Source organism: Homalodisca vitripennis, chromosome 3 (genome assembly GCF_021130785.1).
Source record: "Homalodisca vitripennis isolate AUS2020 chromosome 3, UT_GWSS_2.1, whole genome shotgun sequence".
Taxonomy (NCBI): domain Eukaryota; kingdom Metazoa; phylum Arthropoda; class Insecta; order Hemiptera; family Cicadellidae; genus Homalodisca; species Homalodisca vitripennis.
The window spans coordinates 84,170,976-84,190,854 of NC_060209.1; the positions used below are offsets into that span (position 1 = coordinate 84,170,976).

General features: G+C 33.7%; 1 protein-coding gene across 4 annotated transcripts in view; it reads right to left on the bottom strand.

The window, feature by feature from the left end:
* Positions 1-17,041, bottom strand: part of LOC124357129 (protein angel homolog 1-like) — a 30,011-nt gene extending 12,970 nt beyond the window's left edge. For 3 of the 4 annotated variants that reach the window (XM_046808606.1, XM_046808609.1, XM_046808608.1), the window contains exons 1-6: positions 16,911-17,041; positions 9,606-9,655; positions 9,422-9,481; positions 6,747-6,988; positions 5,800-5,872; positions 1,713-2,019 (exon numbers count right to left, since the gene is read on the bottom strand). In XM_046808606.1, coding sequence (XP_046664562.1) covers positions 1,713-2,019; positions 5,800-5,872; positions 6,747-6,988; positions 9,422-9,481; positions 9,606-9,639 — 716 coding nt within the window. In that variant the 5' untranslated portion in view covers positions 9,640-9,655; positions 16,911-17,041. Of the gene's footprint in view, positions 1-1,712; positions 2,020-5,799; positions 5,873-6,746; positions 6,989-8,313; positions 8,428-9,421; positions 9,482-9,605; positions 9,656-16,910 lie in introns of those variants that run through there. The other variant, XM_046808607.1, reaches the window with a different exon arrangement.
* Between the last annotated feature and the right edge of the window lie 2,838 nt (positions 17,042-19,879).

The following is a 19,879-nucleotide window of genomic DNA, read 5'->3' on the forward strand; positions in this document are numbered from 1 at the left end:
TATTTAGCTGCAGTATTCTTTGGTTGCAGTTTTGCTATACTAGGGTTATGGCTACTAATAAAATGTAACCAAGTAAAACCTTTGAACAGCCGCCATTTTGTACTGGATCAATCTTTTTGAGTGCGGTTTGCGGCATTAAACTCTGCTAGATAAGCCTTTTAAAATGATGTGCATATTCACCTATGCTCCTATTTAAAATTTCCTTCTGACTCCTTGCGGGACGTCCCCATGATGATACAGAAAACTGATAGTTCCTTCAAAAAGTAAATTTTTAGGTGTAGTGTTGATGTACCAAATCTTGTTGATTTATCTGTTATCGTTCAGAAAATATTATACCTGTGCAGGACTTTATGTACACCCTGTATATCTTTAACACATTCACTGCTAAAAAAAATATTGAAACTCATTACGCATGCTAAACATAATCTGTAGTTATACCTTATTAAGAGGCAATTTCAGGAACAGCAAAAAAACATTCAGATACCAAATTCCTCTAAAATGTGATGCCACTGGTTGTCTCCTATTGGAGACTGCAGCACATGGCGGTATATTGATTAACCCTTTAAGGAGTGTGTGTAAACTCTACATAATGAGTAAGGACGTCATATGACGTATACTCTTACAGTGGCCCAAAGGAGTATGGACGTCATATGACGTTTAGCCTCTGTATTTTTGTATTAACGTGAATGCATTGCTATTACTCATTGCCTTTAAGTAGGTTTGACTGTAAAGTGGTTCCATCTATCGGCAACATACTTAACTTCCATGTTTGTGCTTGCATTCACTTGTAATCTGATTGCAACCAGATCGCAGTAGCCACCCGGTAGAAGCCCCTGGTCGCATTGCGTGCGCATCACTTAGTTGTCAGAATATGCCGCCACATTACACTAGCCATTTCTTGTATACTGCGGCTATATTTACCTTGTGAGTGACATATTTGTTGAGCAACTATCTAGTTTGTTACTGTTGTCCAAATGGCAGGCAATATTGATTGAGTCTGCCGTAGTGAGGAAATAAGACATTTGATTTTGAAAAATACTGAAATATTGACTTGTAGAACACGTAGTCCTTTTTTCTAAAGCTTTCAAATGCAAAAAAACATTTTTTAAGTTTAATTATTTACTCCTTTTGGTATTTTTTGGATTTTATCCATTACTATCAAAAGAAGACGTCATATGACGACCATACTCCATAAAGGGTTAATAACAGTTACAAAAAGTTTTTATTATTTTGAACGTCCTATTTTACTAAAGTAAGTCGTTATATAATTTTCATTTACACTATTTAAAACATAACTCCCTCCACCCTCTGAATTTTCTTATGGGGCATGCCATTTATTAAAGAAGGTAAGTGCACACTTGAATCACTCAGTTTTAAGTCACTGCCAAATAACAGGCAATAATTGGTTATCCATATTGTACTTGGCTCCACTGCAAACCACACATAGTATACACATTACACATAGTAATGTAATGATAAACAAACACACTGCAAAGTTACTGAAAATGAAGCTATTTATAACATGAAGTGTTGATTACTAGCAACATACTATGAAAAGGTAAACGTTTCAGTTCAAATACTGGAGGCAAACTAAGCATATATTATAGCAATGATCCACATTGGCAGTGAATATGTTGTTTATTTTAAGGATATTGTATGTTTTGTAGCAGTTCATATAGCTACCAATAATACTGTGAGAGGTGATAACTCACTTGTCAGTACCATAAGAGGCGATCCTCTCCATCTCTGCCAGCAGTACCATTAGTTGGCATAGTTTGACATCTACGAGGCGCGGGTTTTGCAGAAGATGTGTATTTGCTACTACAACACAGTAGCCGGGGAAATCTTTCAGCTCCAGCTTCACTACCATGCCCACGTTGGGATAGCTCAACAACTGCAACTTGAGACACTGGTATAACACGGGGCTGAACTCCTTTAGTTTGAACCTACTATCTCTGTACAAGATGGCACAACCATCTGGCATACCCAAGCCACGTTCGACATACAGGACAATATAACCTGTATGGAAAACAATGGCAACATTTTAAATAAGCAACAGACTGTCTTGTCTTTTTTTGAGTTTTCCAACTTATTAAAATATAACATTTTACCACAGAAGACAATCTGTTCCAATTTCTGTTTTAGTCCCATGAAGATCTCCATGTCAAATGAAGAATTTTCACCAATTACCAGCATAAAGCCCCTATTCCTAGACACTGGCCTTTGGTAGCACTTTTCCAAGCAGAATTAAGGCAAGGGTAGGTATCAGTGGCATAACTAGGACTTGACTTTAGGGGGATAAATCTGATTGAAGAGCACGCCATACAAGTGGATAGAAATAAATCTGAATAAATCCAAATTTAATAAACTAGATAGGCCTACCGTAATTCAAATCAAAACAATTAATTTCTGTATTTCAGAAAGTTGAAATACTGTTACATGTATATTAAAAAATATAATTCAGCCCTTACAAGGGTGGGAGGGAGGGTTCTTTCCCTCATTCAAAAGAGAATTCTCCCCTCTTAGTTATTTTTTTATTTCATTTAATGGACCTACACCCAAACAATTTAAGATCAAACAAATTTTGTGGACAACAAAAATAAATCTGTATAATTGCACAGGTCTTTATTTTGCTTACTTTTCTTTTAGATAGAATTTGTATATAATGTCAGCCTATTGCAATTGTCCTCATGGTAGCACTTACCAAAAATTTCAGCATAACTTTATCAACCATGACCTTAGAGTCCAGAACCACCCTCCGTTCAAGTTTTTATATTATATATATATATACCTATGCTGTACAAAAACAATGTGGCGTGTGGAAATGATAACTGCCCCAAAAGAGCTCAAACAAGGTGGAGCTTGGTACAAACATTTATCTTATAAATATCTGAGCAAAGTTCATTGGCCAGCTTGGTCACAATTTATTATGTTTTGGCCGTTCAAACTTTGAACACAATTAACAATTCATTTATGAACAAAAAAGTGCTCTGGAATGCTTATAACATTTTAAAAACATTTTGTAATTACCATTGTTTCTATATCTCAAACAGTTTTAGCGTACTGATTACTTTAAAATCCCATAAGAAATTTTCTGTAACCTAAATATGGTGGTAATAATGCAGAAATAATCTGAAACTTGTAACATAAATTGATCTGATAAATATCTTACCTAAGTTCATTGGCCAGCTAGGTACGCCATTTCGTTTCAGCTATTCAAACTTTAACAAAACTAGCAACTCTCAATACTTATGAAAGTAGAGAAAGAATCAAAAGTATTATGGAATGTAAAATTTTAAGTTTTTTATTAATAATGTTGCTTTTTTGTAATATTCTGTTCAAACTGCAATTTATTAAAGCTATGACTACAAAATGGACACAACAAAATATTACAGCAGAACCTTTCATATCCGACCGTCTGTGTTATCTGACTGTACTCCGTTGGCGAGCCTGTTCAGACTTGAAGAGTGACTCATTTACACTACAGTATTTTTTGTTCTTGTACCACAAACCGTAAGGTCAGCCGTGGTTCATGTGGAATGTGCTCTGACTACAATCTTCTACTGTTCTATGTTTGTTAATGTCAATACTGTGTGTTTTTCCCCAATTTATGACTATCGGTTATGAAGTGCTTTAATGTGAGGTTGCATATGTGACAATGGCAACTCAAAAACGTAAACGTGTTTGTGTTTCTCCGCAACAAAAACTTGAAATGTTGCAACGTCAGGACGTTAGGAGTCTGTTATTAAGCTAGCTTTTGGGTTGGGTTTAGAAGTGACTACAGTAAAGGACTGGAAGAAGAGCTGTAAAAATCTGGAAGCGTCAGAACGACAGTCGAGATGGATGATACGTTAAAAAGCAGAAAAAAGTTGAAAAAAATTAAAACTAGAACTTGTGGATTAAGCGTTATAAATTTGTTTTTGTCAGGAAAGGGGCAAAGGAACACAATTGTCAGGCTCCATCGTAAAGGAAAAATGCATAAAACTGCATGACAAGTTGGGAGGTGATCTACAAAGGTTTAGTTAGTGAAAGGTGGCTACATAAATGGAAATTGCGTCATTGCATATGACATGTTATAATTGTGGGGGAAAACTCGTAAGTTGATGATAATGCTGCTAATGATTTTTTTAAAATTTGAGAAGTTGGTCATAGAACAGGAACTTGTACCTGAACAAGTCTACAATACAGATGAAACGGGCCTAAATAAAAAATGCTTCCATAAACTACTTTTACTGCTAAAAATGGGTCTGTGCTGGGAACAAAGCTTGCTAAAGACAGACTCACAATTACAACTTGTAGCAATGCCGCAGGAAGCCACAAAATGCTGTTGTTCGTCATAGGGAAATCTACGAAGCCAAGAGCGTTTAAACAGCTAAGCATGGCAACACTTCCAGTTTTGTATCGTAATCAATAATCTGCTTGGATAGATAGTCACTTGCTTAAGGAGTGGTTTTTTGATGAATTTGTCCTATCAGTAAACAAAAAAATGTAAAGTCTAAAAAACTTACTTGTTCGTGCTGTTTTGCTCTTAGATAACGTTCCCAGTTACCCTTCTGAATCTTAACTAAAAAAAGGAAACGTCAAGGCTTCATTTTTACTGCCCAACATTACATCTATAATACAGCCTATGGACCAGGGCGTCATTGAGCGGTTAAAGAGAAGATACAGATAAAAATATTTCGTCTCTCTCGTGGAAAAAACAGAAGAAGGATGTAACCTTTTTAAGGCAATGAAAAGTTTAAATATAAAAGATGCCATCTATATTGTTCCTGCAGCTTTATATGAAATTAAACAAACCACCCTTTAAAAGGTTTGGAAAAAGATTTGGCCATCATTGAAACAAGAAAAATCTGAGACTGATCATGAGCCAACTTCGACAGAAGCAGATGTTGAGACAGACAAAACAGAAACATTACAAAATCTACAAGTTTCAGCACAATCTTCAGTTGAAAGATGAAGAAGAGTGATTTTTTGAAGGTGATGTTTCGTAAGTTGCAGCCAATAAAGATCTCAGCGACGGCCAAATCATTGCTATTATGCATAATGAAGCCGAGGAAGAAGAAATTGACTCGGATGAAGAGTAAACCACAAGTGACAACGAAGCAAGTTACTCTGCTGCTAAAGATGCCTTCGACATTGTACTTTAGAGCAACACCCAAGTGCAACCCTGATGGATGTATTTTGGACAAAAAAATGGAGGGACAATTCCGCAACGTCAAGATTGTCAAAATTGAAACAAAAATTCATTACTGAATTCTTTAAATAAGGTACTGTACAGTATACATGTGCTTATACTTTATTCACATTTTCATTTAATTTAATTTAACTGTAAATGTATGAAATATATTCAACAACAAACGAATGCTGGTATTTACAAGTACAAGAGAGTTGTTTGCTTAATGTAGTACACTGCTTACATGTAGTTTTTTCTACCTAAGAAAGTGCGTTTTTTGCTCTTCCCGATATCCGACCTCTTGGGTGTTCCGATGAGAGGTTCTACTGTAATTGTATGTAGTTACAAATGAACGTGTAAGTTGTGTTGCAAACAGTGAAACATAAAATAAGTCTTGTAACGCGTGTGAATGTAAAATCAAAATTTTTTGAATAATGTAAATGAAATATAACTTTAAATCTGCACTATATTGATTTTGGTTTGTACAACTTTTAACATTTCAAACCTCCAATAATGATAGGCTCTCTACTGATTAATCCGTTTTGTAAAACCTTCAATCATTGTATAATATTACATAAAAATGTCCAATGAAGGTCATCAAAACTGACACAGTATCATTCACATACCCTGTTCCTTAAAGGGGCGAAATAGCTCCTCCCGTACCTTCTCATTAGCTTCCACCTCCTGCAGGCAAATAATCTGAAAAATTATAGTCTAAGATTTAAAAAAAATGCTATGCAATCTTTGGATTTTGTCTTAACTAACATCTAAGTATTTCAGTTTACACCATTTCAAAACACTGCAACACAATTAAAGTCTTGTAATATGTATATGTCAACAAATAAATGTTAAATAAAAAAAACATTTGTTTTGTTGTTTGCACTGCTTTTTTTAACAAAATTTTTATTCTCTTTGCTACCAATAATGTAGCTACGGTTGGAAGGGTCGATTCAATGTGAATGTTGAGTGTAGCTCCGTTCTCCTTCCTCTTAGTGCAGCATCTGGAATCTGATGCTGTCACAGACTTGGTTCCTAGAATTTGGAGTCATATTCGTCTGAAGAGATAAAAAAAGTTTGCAGACGAAGAAGCTCAAAATGAACTCTTTATATGATTTTGACATCACAGACAACTAGACCACAAAATGTATTTCCGTAAATATAATAACTAATAAATAAACCAACTGAACACAATTCTATGAAAGATTCAACCCAACCATTGTCTTGTAATTTAGAGGAGTATAAAAAGGTGTACATATTTTATACCTCATAAACCACCCAGTTTGCCAGCCCCCAAAATAATTTTCTATATATGCCACTGGTAATGTTACTTTTCTTTATCATTCTTTGCAGATATAATTATGTTCCCCACCATGATGAGTAGGACCATTTTGTCACAAGTGCTTTTAAATCTAGTCGGAATAAAAACTAAGTTATTGGATGACACCAGACCAGTGACACTATAAGTCTAGCATCAAATAAGGGATAACAGATGGTAAAAGGCACTGAGAGGACATTCAAATACATACTTATCAGTTATTATACATCTATTTCAGAATAAATCTTAGGTACTTACATCAGGTGACTCAAACAGAATCTCTGATTGTAGAATACCCCTACGATAATCCCATTCCAGACATCTGGAGGGACACTGCTTGTAGTAGTATGAGTTTTGGAGGTTCTTCTCAATGTAAGTTTGGGCCAAGATGTTGTAGCTCATAATTTTGAACCGAAAATAGGGAATGGAGGTGAAGCGAACAAGACTCTTATCAAACTCATAATGTTGGAGGTGGACTCCTGGTACTGGACATCCAAGTTCTGCAATATTATTTGAGATTTTTAATTTAATTGCATTGTTTGTAGTCTCAATTCAGAACATAGTTGATTTAAAAAAAAACAATGACACCAACACATAACATTGTTAATCAATACAGAAAAAGAATGTAAAGTTATTACTTTTAGTAAGGAATAGAAGTTACATGAAATTCATAAAAATGTTTGTATACTTAAACACTTAACAAGAAAAATATAGTAATAAAAACTCAAATTAACACATAGTAAATATAACTAAGAGTGTCAGCACATCCTGATGTGTATTCATTAGCAATGTACTTAACAAACAAAATTATTTTAAGTTTGATACAAAAACTTTTCACTATTCAAAATTGTTTCCATTCTCTAAGCTTTAAAATGTTGGACAAGCTCTTGTTTTACCAGATGTAATGTCAGGATGTGTAGGGGAGTATGAAGGCAAAAAAGATAATACCAGGTCCAATAAAACAATTAAACCAGTAATATAGTGCAGTTTCTTTTCTTTTTTTACTATTGGAGTATTTGGATTGATGTGTTTATCCAAAGTCATATAATCAACGTTTTGAACTGGCAGTGTAGTTATTTTACTTTGTTGAGTTGCCAGCTTACTTTAAGCTTATGATGGTTGTCACCAAAAAGATTATCAAGACAGCTGATCCTAATCAAAATCAAAACACAAAATATCAATGTTGTTTGGACAGAAATTAAACATAAATTTGTTTAAACCTAACAATTTGAAACTTGGTTCTTTTGATTCAGGTTTTGGGTTTCAATGAAGGCCTTTCTATCAATATAACCATTTACAGTATGCTGCTTATGACTGAATGGTAATGCTAGATGCTACACAGATAAACAAGTCAGATAAAACAGTATAAGACATGACAGGAGAGGCCAAGTTTGCTAGAACAAAGAGGAAACAGGATTACGAAGAAGAGGAACATCAGTTTGATAAGTCTTCAATATGTACTTGTTAACATAAAGATACATCTTTCTTAGAAAGTACTAAAGATAAAGAATTACAATTTTTGTACATATAGTTTACACACCCTTTTATGGAAATACATGCAAACTTGTGTATCTAATTCAATATTGAATGCACAAATATCTAATAAAAAATGAAAATCTTTCACCGCATTAAAGAAACTAATTCAAAAGCATGGTACATTTTTGGGAAAGATTGGAAATAGCATGTATTTGCTACAACAATGTACATATTATGATCTAAAACTTTCAAGACTGAGTTTTACAGTTTCTGAGAGAAACATAACTAACATTTTACATGCAAAGAAAAGAGCTTTCCTAATCTCCTTCAAGGCTTTTAAAACACTAACCTGGAGATTGACATCTCATCGATATGTGACTTTTGAATCATCACTAGACAGATGATTCACAGGACTTCTGGTTTGATTGTTAAGGACAGTATGTTCAGCAGTCTCCCATCTAGGGACAGCCATGTTATTCATTGCTATATTTGGTTTGTGATGTACCCACTGAACAATGCTATTGCTAACTTTATCTCTTCCATCTGTTTGGAGAGCAAACGCATCATACAAGTGTAGAGTTGAATAGTAAATGCACTTCTCAAGAAGAGTCACCCTTGCGTAGGGAACACCTTACTTCCCCTTCTGGCAAGTATTGTATGAATCAAGAATGAAAAAAATCTTGAAATAAGTGTTTTGAAAATGAAAACACCTCATTTATATAAACACTTGGATGGGTTCATTAAAAAAAAATGGAACTCAGAAGTCTCCCTGGAATATTGTTCACAGTGCCATCCAATGATCAGACCTAGGACTACCATCGTTGGCACATTGCACATCATTAGCAAATTCTGTTGACTGGTCTTAATCATTAACCTCAGTGAGCCATCTGGTTTTAGATTATCTTTGGGTTTGCCTGTAAAAAATTGATTTATTAGAAAGAAGCATTGTATAGAATAAAATAAATAGGCTAAGATTTTAGAATCTCAGACAATTACTGTCCTTAAAACTCTCTAATAGCTTCAGTTTCAAGGCAGTGGATGCACAGTGTTTTGGTTCACAATAAAACAGCAAAAACAACAATGAGGATGAACACGTTAATTAAAATTATTTATATTTATTTAATTTAAACTTAACATAATAATAGTACTTACACATATCTTGAATACATTCATTAACAGTGGAGCAAAGATTTTATCTTGACTATTGTTTGGTGTAGACAAAAAATAGTTTTTTTGGATGAGTTCAGCGATCCAAATAAATGATAATTTACACATTTCTCAATATCTCTCAAGCCATAGAATTGGTAATTACACTTAATTCGGCAAAAATAATAAACTAAAACCTAATTATATTTGCAAGTTTAGTATTTCCTAATAATCTCCTCTTGAATTAATTTTATTTACAGTTTCGTGCATTTTTGTATTCCTTGAGAAAAGTAACAAATTAAAAAACTTACCCATCAACCCCAGACTCGTGTACTCTTCAAAACGGGCTAGATGTTTTGCCTCAATTGAGCCTTGAACAAACAACAAATAGACCTAATCAAATTTCGTTGAGCTAATTTATAATTAACCTATTTTTAAATTTAATTTATTTCCAGTTTGTATTTTCACACAATAAGTAACTAGCTTTCTACTCACATTCAAAGTCCTCAATCTTGTAATTTCGGTCCATCGCAGATTAATAGGTTCTGTAAAATAATATAATCAGGTAGAATGTATCGAGAAGAAAATAAAAGCATACTATTATTAAAAATAAAAACATTTAATGAATCAAAAAGGATATTTGTTTACCATGTATTGTTTATATTTTTACAGTGTAAAATGTATAAATATATAAGACATGAAGAATGTCTTCGAAATAATAAAGACCAAATAATTTTCTATAAAAATAAATCTTTTTGAGAATCATTTCAATGTTTGTTGGCTGAACAGTTAGCAAAGCCTTTCCTGTGTTATTTTCTGATGATGAAAATTTCTATCTGTACACGTGATAACTGCCGAATGAGCTCGCCTAGAGAGTAGAAATTCAGTAGGAAATTCTAGCTCAAGTACATCTACGTTAGTGTTGAAAATGTTACACATCGATCCATTGGAAGTCTCAATATTTATGGGCAAAAATAAAATTTAATAGATCTTCATTGGTCCATAAGTGTTGACAAGAAAAACACAGACTAAACAAATTGGTAAACAGGGTACATTGTGAAGGTTATTAATATAATTTTCCATTAACTTATCAACATTTATATGATGAATTTTTTTAAATTAAAGAATTTTAGCTTAACTTGTAATATCATCTTTTTAGCCAGCTAAAAAGGTTGGTTTTTTTACTATGGTATGTTGGTTCCTGAACACTCAAGAGAACTCAATTTGTGTCTACTTGTATATAGAAGACTAGTACATACCCGCGGCTTCACCTGCAATTTCGATGTGACATTCTGTGTATTTTATTGAATAGCTCCCACGATTTCAGTAACACTAGAACTATTTTAGACCAATATGGAGAAACTAAAAAGTAAAGTTCATAGCTCTCTAGTGAAAACATTTATGATTTAATATGATAGGGTTCTATGATATTTTTGAAATGGAATTAGTCATATGGTTAAGAGGAACAAAGGTTAAATGAAATGGCGAGTAATTCTTTTTTTACGCTTCTGAGGGCATTTCTGAATCAAATTAATTATATTTTCGACACCAAATTTGTAGTTTGTTATTTTGCACTGAGAAAGAATAGTTATAGAACTATATACCGGGTGTCCCATGAAGAGGTTTTAAACGTTTGATTTTATATTACTTGCCCATTTATGTACCGAACATTTTCAAAACTCTATAACAATTCATTAAATAGATTTTAAAAATATTATGTGAAAATTTCAGCTCTCTAGCAATTGTTGAAACAAAATGGTGGCATTTTGAAAAACTATAATTTAAAAACAGTAAAAAACAGTTCACCCACAGTGGTTTATACCTTCCAGTTGAACCTACCACTGGGCACAGCAAAAACCAATATGTCACTTAAATCTAGGCAACCCTATGGATGTCCAAGAGCAGCACATTACTAACCGTGATTGTCGAGATTCTGGGGTGCAAGTGCAATTCGATAGATTCTACTGGATCTACTGCGTAAGATGACTATTGGAGTTTGTTCCCTAACTATCAGAAGTTCTTGCTAGCCCCAACAAGGATGTGCCACCCCGTCTGCTTTGACTGGAGAGGCTGGTTCAGAGCTGGCCTCCCCTTCTTCCGGGGGGGACATGACTTTGAGATTAGTGCCCTAATTCTTCCTCATGGACCTCGATAGGAGGCGGCCATCAGCACTAAGGTTCTTACAGGACTAAATGCAATTTATAGGCTACTTGTCCTAAGAGAACAAAAAAAAAAAAAAACAAATATAATCCATCTACAGCGACAAACTGATAACAGCGCTTAACAAATGAATCGTAAGCTCTTGCAAAGAAATTCTGCAGTATCTGTATAAGTTCCTCTTCAATTGATTGTTTGATTCCTCACATCATTATTCAAGCTAAGAGTATAAACTTGTTCCTTTAAGTAACCATATAGAAAGAAATCACACACAGTTAAAATCTGGGCATCGGGGTGGCCAATTTTAAAAATCACTTCCACGACCAATCCAACGCTTGTCATTTAGAAATCACTTGATAGGATTTGCGAAATGAGGAGGAGCACCATCTTGTTGGTGATCCATTAGATTGCCTTATCCATTACTGGAACCTTAAAATGAGGAGACTTGTTAATTTAAAACCTGTTCATACCTATTCCCAGTCATTGTACTGTCTGAAATGTTGTAAGATAGTACCCCATTACAACTGACAGCTGCCCAAACAGTAATTCCTTTTAATTTGAATAGTGTCTGTTCAAGAATTTGTGGATTACCTGTGCTGTAATAATTACAATTATACCTATTTACAGCACCATTACAGTAGAAAGTGGACTTGTCTGAAAAAAACAGTTTGAGTATGTAAATTAGGATCTAGCTCAAGAAACTCCATGATCAAAATTCCACTTTCCTGTCCGGATTATCTTCAAGAAGATTATGGACTAGGTGACTTTTGTAAAATTTAATTTTGTTTTACTTAATTATTCTCTGTACTTTGGAAGATCAGTCTCAAGTTCAACCTTTCTTAGTGACTTCGGTTTATCTGAAGAGCGGAGCATTGATGCGCATACTAGTACTTCTCTTTCCTCATTTGATTCTCTCGAGTATTTTTTTACAACACTTCCAGTTTCTAAGAAAAGATTTTTCCATTTAGTTATTGTTGGAATTGCTAGGTGGTTCAACTCCCGGGTAGGCAACCGAAATTATCTAATTACTTCTCTAATGTTGCCAAAAGCAATAACCCACGAACAACACTTCACTTTTTGTTCAAAATTAAAAGCCATTTCTCAAACTTTAATATCAGCAAAACTGTAATGAAGGAGGTTAGGTTATGTTTTTACAGCACTCAATATTCTTCAATCAAACAGCTGTTTTCAACAATGAGTGTTATTAAACAGCTGTTCTTTAAAACTGCAACGCAGTAATGAAATCAGGTAATTCAAGAAAATAATTTTTATAGGAAGCAAAATGTAAAATTTTCAATACGTCACCATTTTGTTTCTACAATTGCTACAGAGCAGAAATTTTCACAGAATATTTTTAAACCTACTTTACTATTTGTGTAGTGTTTGAAAATGTTCGGATAAATGGGCAAGTAATATAAAATCGAACGTTTAAACCTCGTTGTGGAACACTCTGTGTGTATATATATATTAGCAGACCCGACAGACGTTGTCCTGTACACACGTCTTTAATTCGAAAATTTTAAACTTTGATTAATCTGTAACAATCTGGGCTGTTTTGTTAAAAATGTCTATTAAAAAGTTATTACAATATCTATTTTCCGATAGGGCTGAAGTATAATAAGTGGCCTCCATCACAATCGAATTATTGATATTTCTGAATAGCCTATATAACTACTATCCGAATCAGATTATAGTTATGTAAAGGCTGAAGTATAATAAGTGGCCACCATCACAATTGAATTATTGATATTTCTGATTAGTCTATCTAAACTACCGAATTTCATTATAGTTATTTTAAATTACAGAATAGTATTGGAACTGGATCCGAATTAGATTATAGTTATTTAAAGGCTGAAGTATAATAAGCGGCCACCATTACAATTAAATTATTGATATTTCTGATTAGTCTATCTAAACTACCGAATTACATCATACTTAGCACAATAATTAATTAGCACTTAGCACAATAATTACACAATGTTACAAAACGACACACAAATTTGATAGCAGCACAAACTGTCGGGACAACCTGGAATTAAAATAGAAAAACATTATGGCTGTGTTGTGATATTATAATATTTACATAGAACTATTGGTGAAACTTCATCTTTGCAATTTGCATTACACTACTGATCAAGCACTTTACAATAACATTTTTCTAAATTTTAAATGTAAACAATTAATGTTTCTGCCTCTTTGATGATTTGATGGTTTACAAAGTGTTTCTTCCGGTATTTTGTAGTCAATGCTGAGGAGTCCCTCCAGCATGTGTCATGAACTCGTCCATTGTGTAAATTGATTTATTGATTAGCCACTCTCGAAGTTGTCTTCTCATTGTAGCTGAATCTTGAGTCTTCAACTCGTCAGGTAGAACATTAAATAGTTTTGCCCCTGCATATGAAGGCTTTTTTTCAAACAAGGCAGTCCGGTGGGGTTGAAGGATGAAATCGTCGGCATGGCATTTGGTGAACTTCAACTGAAAGTATTAACAGCTGTTAAGTAACAGTTCACTTTGTATTACGTGTTGTAGCGCAGTCTGGCGGATCCAATGTAAAACACTCCAACATCAACAATTTATTATTAAAAAATTAATTAAATAAACTATTTAAATTGGACCGAATTGTGAATCTAAACCATTCTCGGATCCACCTGAAGACACACAAAAAGTTTCATTAAAATCGGTCCACCCGTTTAGGAGGAGTTCAGCCCCATACACATGCACACAAGAAATATATATATATATATATATATATATATATATTTATAAAAGGTAGCACACTCACGCGGCAAGTGAGAGATCCAGGTTCAAGTCCCGTTGGAGCAAGTATTTATTGTGATTCAATGTTTATTGAAAATTAAATTTGGCTATTGCCATTGATACAAATTTAATGAATATATATATATATCATTTTGTAGTGAGCTTGGATTCAAAACAGTACGGTTTTATTAATTTTATAGATATAGATATATTGTTATTATTAAAAACTAAAATCAACATCAATAATACGAACATATCTCAATACTTACATTATGACAGTTGTTATCTATCCCATACTACGACTGAATACTACAATATGTTTGAAATAAAATATTTCAGTGTTCAAGATTATTTAATAGTATTTATGAAAGTTGATATCCAACCCATACTACAATAGAGTCCTGTGATATTTTTGAAATAAAATATTTTTGTATTCAAGATTAAGAGAAACAACAATAACTACAAACAAATGAATATTATAAACATAACATTTATCACCAGCTATTATGTAGAATATTTTTAAGTCTCGATTAATAAATAAATTTATAAAGACGGATTAAAGGTTTATATATTATTTAGACCATGTGGTTGCCTAGATTTTAAAATTAGTTAATTTACGATTACAATATTCTTTAATTAATTCCATTCAAATTAAGTTATTAAAAAATTCTTGTTTTCATTGAGGCAATTTAAAAATTATTTTATGGTCTAAGTTATATTAAGTTACATGTGCAGATAATGGTCTCTCAGAATTTCGGTGTGCGATATCTAGTCTATGATTATTATTCTTACTCTTAAAAGAGTGATTGTTTCTTCAAGTGGGTATTCCACTTCGGGTAGAGGGGTAAAGTAAATCCTAACTTCCCACTGAGCCTTACTCTTCAATAGGAATACATTGGTGCTAAAATCTCTGCAGTGTACGTCAAACTTCTTTCAGGATAATGTATGGACAAAACCATGTAGTCATACACTCAAAGATGTTTTTGTCCCATAGTTAATTTAACCTTGTTTATAGTCTTTAAATGGTAATTATCATATTAACGGCCGGGGCGGAAAAATACGAGTTTTGCGTTAAAAACTTATTGGAATCATCATATAGAACAAAAAAGTATAAGGTTTGATGGGGTGGAAATGAGAAATAACGAAGTTCTAGAAAATGAAAAATTAAATAACTTTTCAGTAATATCTCCATGTTCTACATCCACGTCTAGCGTCACGTGACCTTTTGTGGCCAATGATTGAACCTCGTGATGACGTCATCGGTTGCGCCGCCATCTTTGCAAACGTAAATGAAAAAATAATACAGAAATGAGCAGAATTTTGATCAAAATAAATAATGTTTTTCTTAATTTCGAGAAAAAAATTAATTACGAGTGTCTCCGGCCATCAGCGCGGGCTTCGGCAGTTCGGTGCTGCCCCGCGCTGATGTCAATAAAAGAAAAACATCCCTCGAGATAGTACCTATAAGTAAAATATAAAATACTAGAGGGGCTGATCAAAAATATAAATTGAAATGTAATGCAAAGGCAATTATGTAAAGTTAAAAAACTAAATAAATCATGAAAAACTCAAATATATAGATGGATCAGAGAACACATACCATTAGTGTGTTGGCGGATACAGCTGAGCAGCAGCAACAAAAAAGTCGTCTATCACAACGAAACGACAAAGTCTCCCGGTTTAAAAACACCACTCGACCGCACGACGAACACATACACTCATTTTAAAAAATTCCATGTTCAATTAAAAATGAGATAATTTCGTTTCGGTTGAAACGTAAACTCTTTACGTGCCCTACGAAACACTCCGACACACACAATTCACTAGGGTTGGTTGAACTAGTGGATGGTTGATTCATCATTGTAAACGCACTCACTCAATCCGACCTACTGAACACGATATCTTGTGTAGAACTGACCCATGCCCCGGAGAACTCAGATAACAGGTACGTTATCAGGCTGCTATCAGTCCCGGCCGCAGATAATATTCAAGTAAACAGATTATCCAGACACAGCACACAAACTGAACATTAAAACATTAGGAACTTAACCACTTATCAATATACCCCCTAAAATCATGTTATTTGTCATTTGCACCCCATAGTACTATATATATTTTTTGTTCAGGAGGGTGAGCAGAATACGTTGGTAACGTCAAATTCGTGATTTGCCGCCCTGGCGTTTAATCTTACTGGTACGGCCAAGGTTATACAGAAATCACAAAAAATAATTATGGACAAGATGTACTACAGTTTTCTTAGGAGCTAACAGGACAGAGAGTAAATAGTAACATACAATAAGGAGGCATTACTAGCAAACAACATAGGCAACAAATGTAACAAGACTGGAAAGTGTAGTCTAGTAAACACTTTAAATAGCTATAGAACATAGAGCCTAAGGAGAGCTATCAAATAAGAAATAACAACAATTAATAAAATACTATGAAGGTAAAACAGTAAATAAACTATATAAAAAGGACTAACATCAGTAAAGAATCTAAGATAACAGTAGGATAAACTAGAGTGGGATTGAATCAACAGTATAGGGTTGCAGTGTTTATTGATTTACACTTTTACCTGTAATTGAAGGGTATACACTTTATTACTTATTATACTACTGTAATGCTCGTATGCATAACATTTATAGCCTACTTATTGTCACCAAACAAGTAATATGTATGGATTATTGAGAAGATACAGTTTGCAACATATAAGGCTAAATCTTACTTTCAATGTTGAGATTAATAATACAATCTCCTAACTTATTTCTTATAAGCAAAAGTCAAAAGTCTATTGCATTTCAATTTTACCCAATTGACAAATATATATTGTTACAACAACGGTTTGACTGTTGTCAATAGGTACAGTATACAATAACATTACTTACCTTAGTAATTAATTCTGAGGCGTATCGACTATGCCAACAACAGAAGCGGCTAATTTAATGGGTAACTCAAACATAAATTTTAATGGTAAAAATTATCGGTTATAAAGTAAAGTCATTGTTGCAACAATGTGTAGCTGCTATCAGCTGTTTAAGAAACTAGTGTCCATAGTCTTGAGTTATATCCATAGAGTAAATAATGTAAATATGTAGAGCTAATTCTATATATTATAACTTTATTTTGGATTTAGAATCTTTACTTAAATGCTATAAACAATAAGTAAATATGATTTACTTAGAGCAGCCTGCTCAAAAATAGTTTGATGGCGGATAATGAGAATAAAATAAGAGACGCAAGATCTACCCTCTATCTCCCATCCAACATTGTTGCCGGTGCTAAGTCGATGAAAAATTACTGGGTATGGAAATAGCATTAGTTTTTAACGTAAATAAATGTAAGTACTTTTATTTTCATTCATAGTTTTTTTGTTAACAGAATAAAACAGGCAGTAGTGGTCAAGGTCATAGTGGGAAATGCTGGTGGTCAGCAGCGATATGACAACACCGCCTCCATGTCATTAGACTATTTTGGTGTTGGGTATTCTAATAATTCTAGTAATAATGGTTATTGTCGGCGCAGAAATTATTTATTTCCAACGGACATACTTCTCCATTTTATATTCAAGATGTGGATGGCTGAAAAGTAATACTAACGGTGCAGTAAAAAAAAATTATGGTTGCCTGTAAAGTCGGTTTTACGGGCGAAGATTTTACGTGACAACGTCTTTTTCTCGGTAGAATATTTATTGATATGAATATTATTAAATTGCACAATAGGAACAAGGAATTGAATGAAAATAAGAATTGCACAAATTTTAACTATAGAAATATATTTTGTTTACTAAAACATTGTACATAATTTGAAATTAATTAAAATATGTTATTGTAAATGGTAAAGTTGAATAAAACATTTACTAAAATTGGAATTTGAAAATTCTTGCTAAACACAGTTAAATTCTAACTCCGCGCGTGGTGATTGGTCGGTTTAGTTCGTTTGTTTGGTCGCACTGTTATGCCAGGTTAGAGGTTATAATTTGTTATTTTAAATGTTTGACTAGCAATACGCGCTGTTTTCTTCTCAATCGACTGAATTACGATTGATTGCAGAGTGATTTAAACTAATAATTTACTTAACACTATCAACATTTGTCAATAGTATGACATAACCTATAAACTCAGTTTCTCAACTTTTGTGTCAATCTAACAATTAATCAATCAATCATAGTTTACGATAATGAAATATCAGTGTACAATTATTTACCTTTATTGTTGTAGTTGTTGTGAATGACGAATCTAAGCACTCCACATTTTCACGAATAAACATAGTTATCTGCTTTATCACGTGCGGCGGACCCACAGTTATCTGCTTTATCCCGTGCGGATCCCGTGCGGCGGACCCACTGGACGGGCATCGTAACGTTACCGAGCGTTACACTTTTTCATGAGTGACTCCGAGCCGCAACCTAATTTAAGACGTTGTCACGTCAAAAAATAAAAAATATTAGGAATTCAAGCAACATAAAATCATCCTAACACTCAATAGGTCTACAATAAATTATGTAACAAAACTAATGGCATGAAAGAGAAAGTTATGAAATTAGTTCAACAAAAAAAATTTAAATATGAACAAAGTAGCTAACTGATGTGCAAAATAGGATATGGCAGTAATAACATAATAAACTATGGCAAGGCATAATATATAATAAGAATATATATAAATATGTTAAGACAGTAATAATACAAACAGGAAAACAGTAACAATAAATAAACTTTAACAATATAAATAACATAATCATCTATAGCACTATATAACACGAATATATATATATATAAAATTTTCAAAACAGCAACTATAACAGTAAAGCAGTAACTATAGCAATAATAACATGATAAACTATGGCATAAAATAACAAAGAATATAAATATTGTAATATAGATAGCAAATTAGCAGCAAAGATAACAAAAACAATTGGTGGTATAATACGTGAGAAATAGAGTGGAGGCATTTAAGTTGGTAGCACTGCACGTTTCACATTCCACTTCAATGTTCTAACACTATCGTGGAACAGGTCGACAGTCGAAGGCAGGTTGTTGCCGGCTTTCTGTAGGCGTACCACCGTGCTGTTTGCTGCATAGTTTGACCCATAGTGTTGGCTGATGAAGAGGTCATTGGAACGAGTGCTAGATGGTGTCTTGAAATGGAGGATTTGATGGCCGTCTGGGCAAACCATTTGACCCTTTACCAACTCGTGGAGAACTACTAGTCAGCTACAGTCCTGCGATCTCAAGATATTCTAGTTCAAGTTTGGAGTACAGATCATCAATTGGTACTAGTTGATACTGGTATCCATTTCAGACACCCACCAATCGAATGAAACGACGCTAGATTCGTTCAAGATCGTCACTATTTTTGGCGTGGGTTCCAAACAGTTGATCCATATTCCAGAATATGGCGTACCAGGGCACAGTATATAGTCCTCGGGGCAACCATATTTTTTATATGTTTAGAAAAACGGAGATAACGCCAAGCATTCTGTTAGCCATTGAGCAGATGTTATGAACGTGAGCCTCAGGGCTGAAATTCGGTGTCAGAATAATTCCAAGATCTCTCACCTCACTCACTCTGGCGATGGTTACTCCTTGTAACATATAATTGTATATTATAGGCGAAGTGCAACGTTAAAATGATATGGGTTGACATTTCCTGGCGTTCAGTGACATTTTGTTTGTTAAGCACCATTCATGTACACTATGAAGACTATTTTGAAGTGATTCACAGTCCACAACATGAGTAATTTGTGAGAATAACTTGACATCATCCGCAAACATTAGGCAATCACTGTTGATATTCAGAGGAAGATCGCTTATGAAGAGTGCGAATAGATAAGGTCCAATGATAGAGCCCCGGTGAA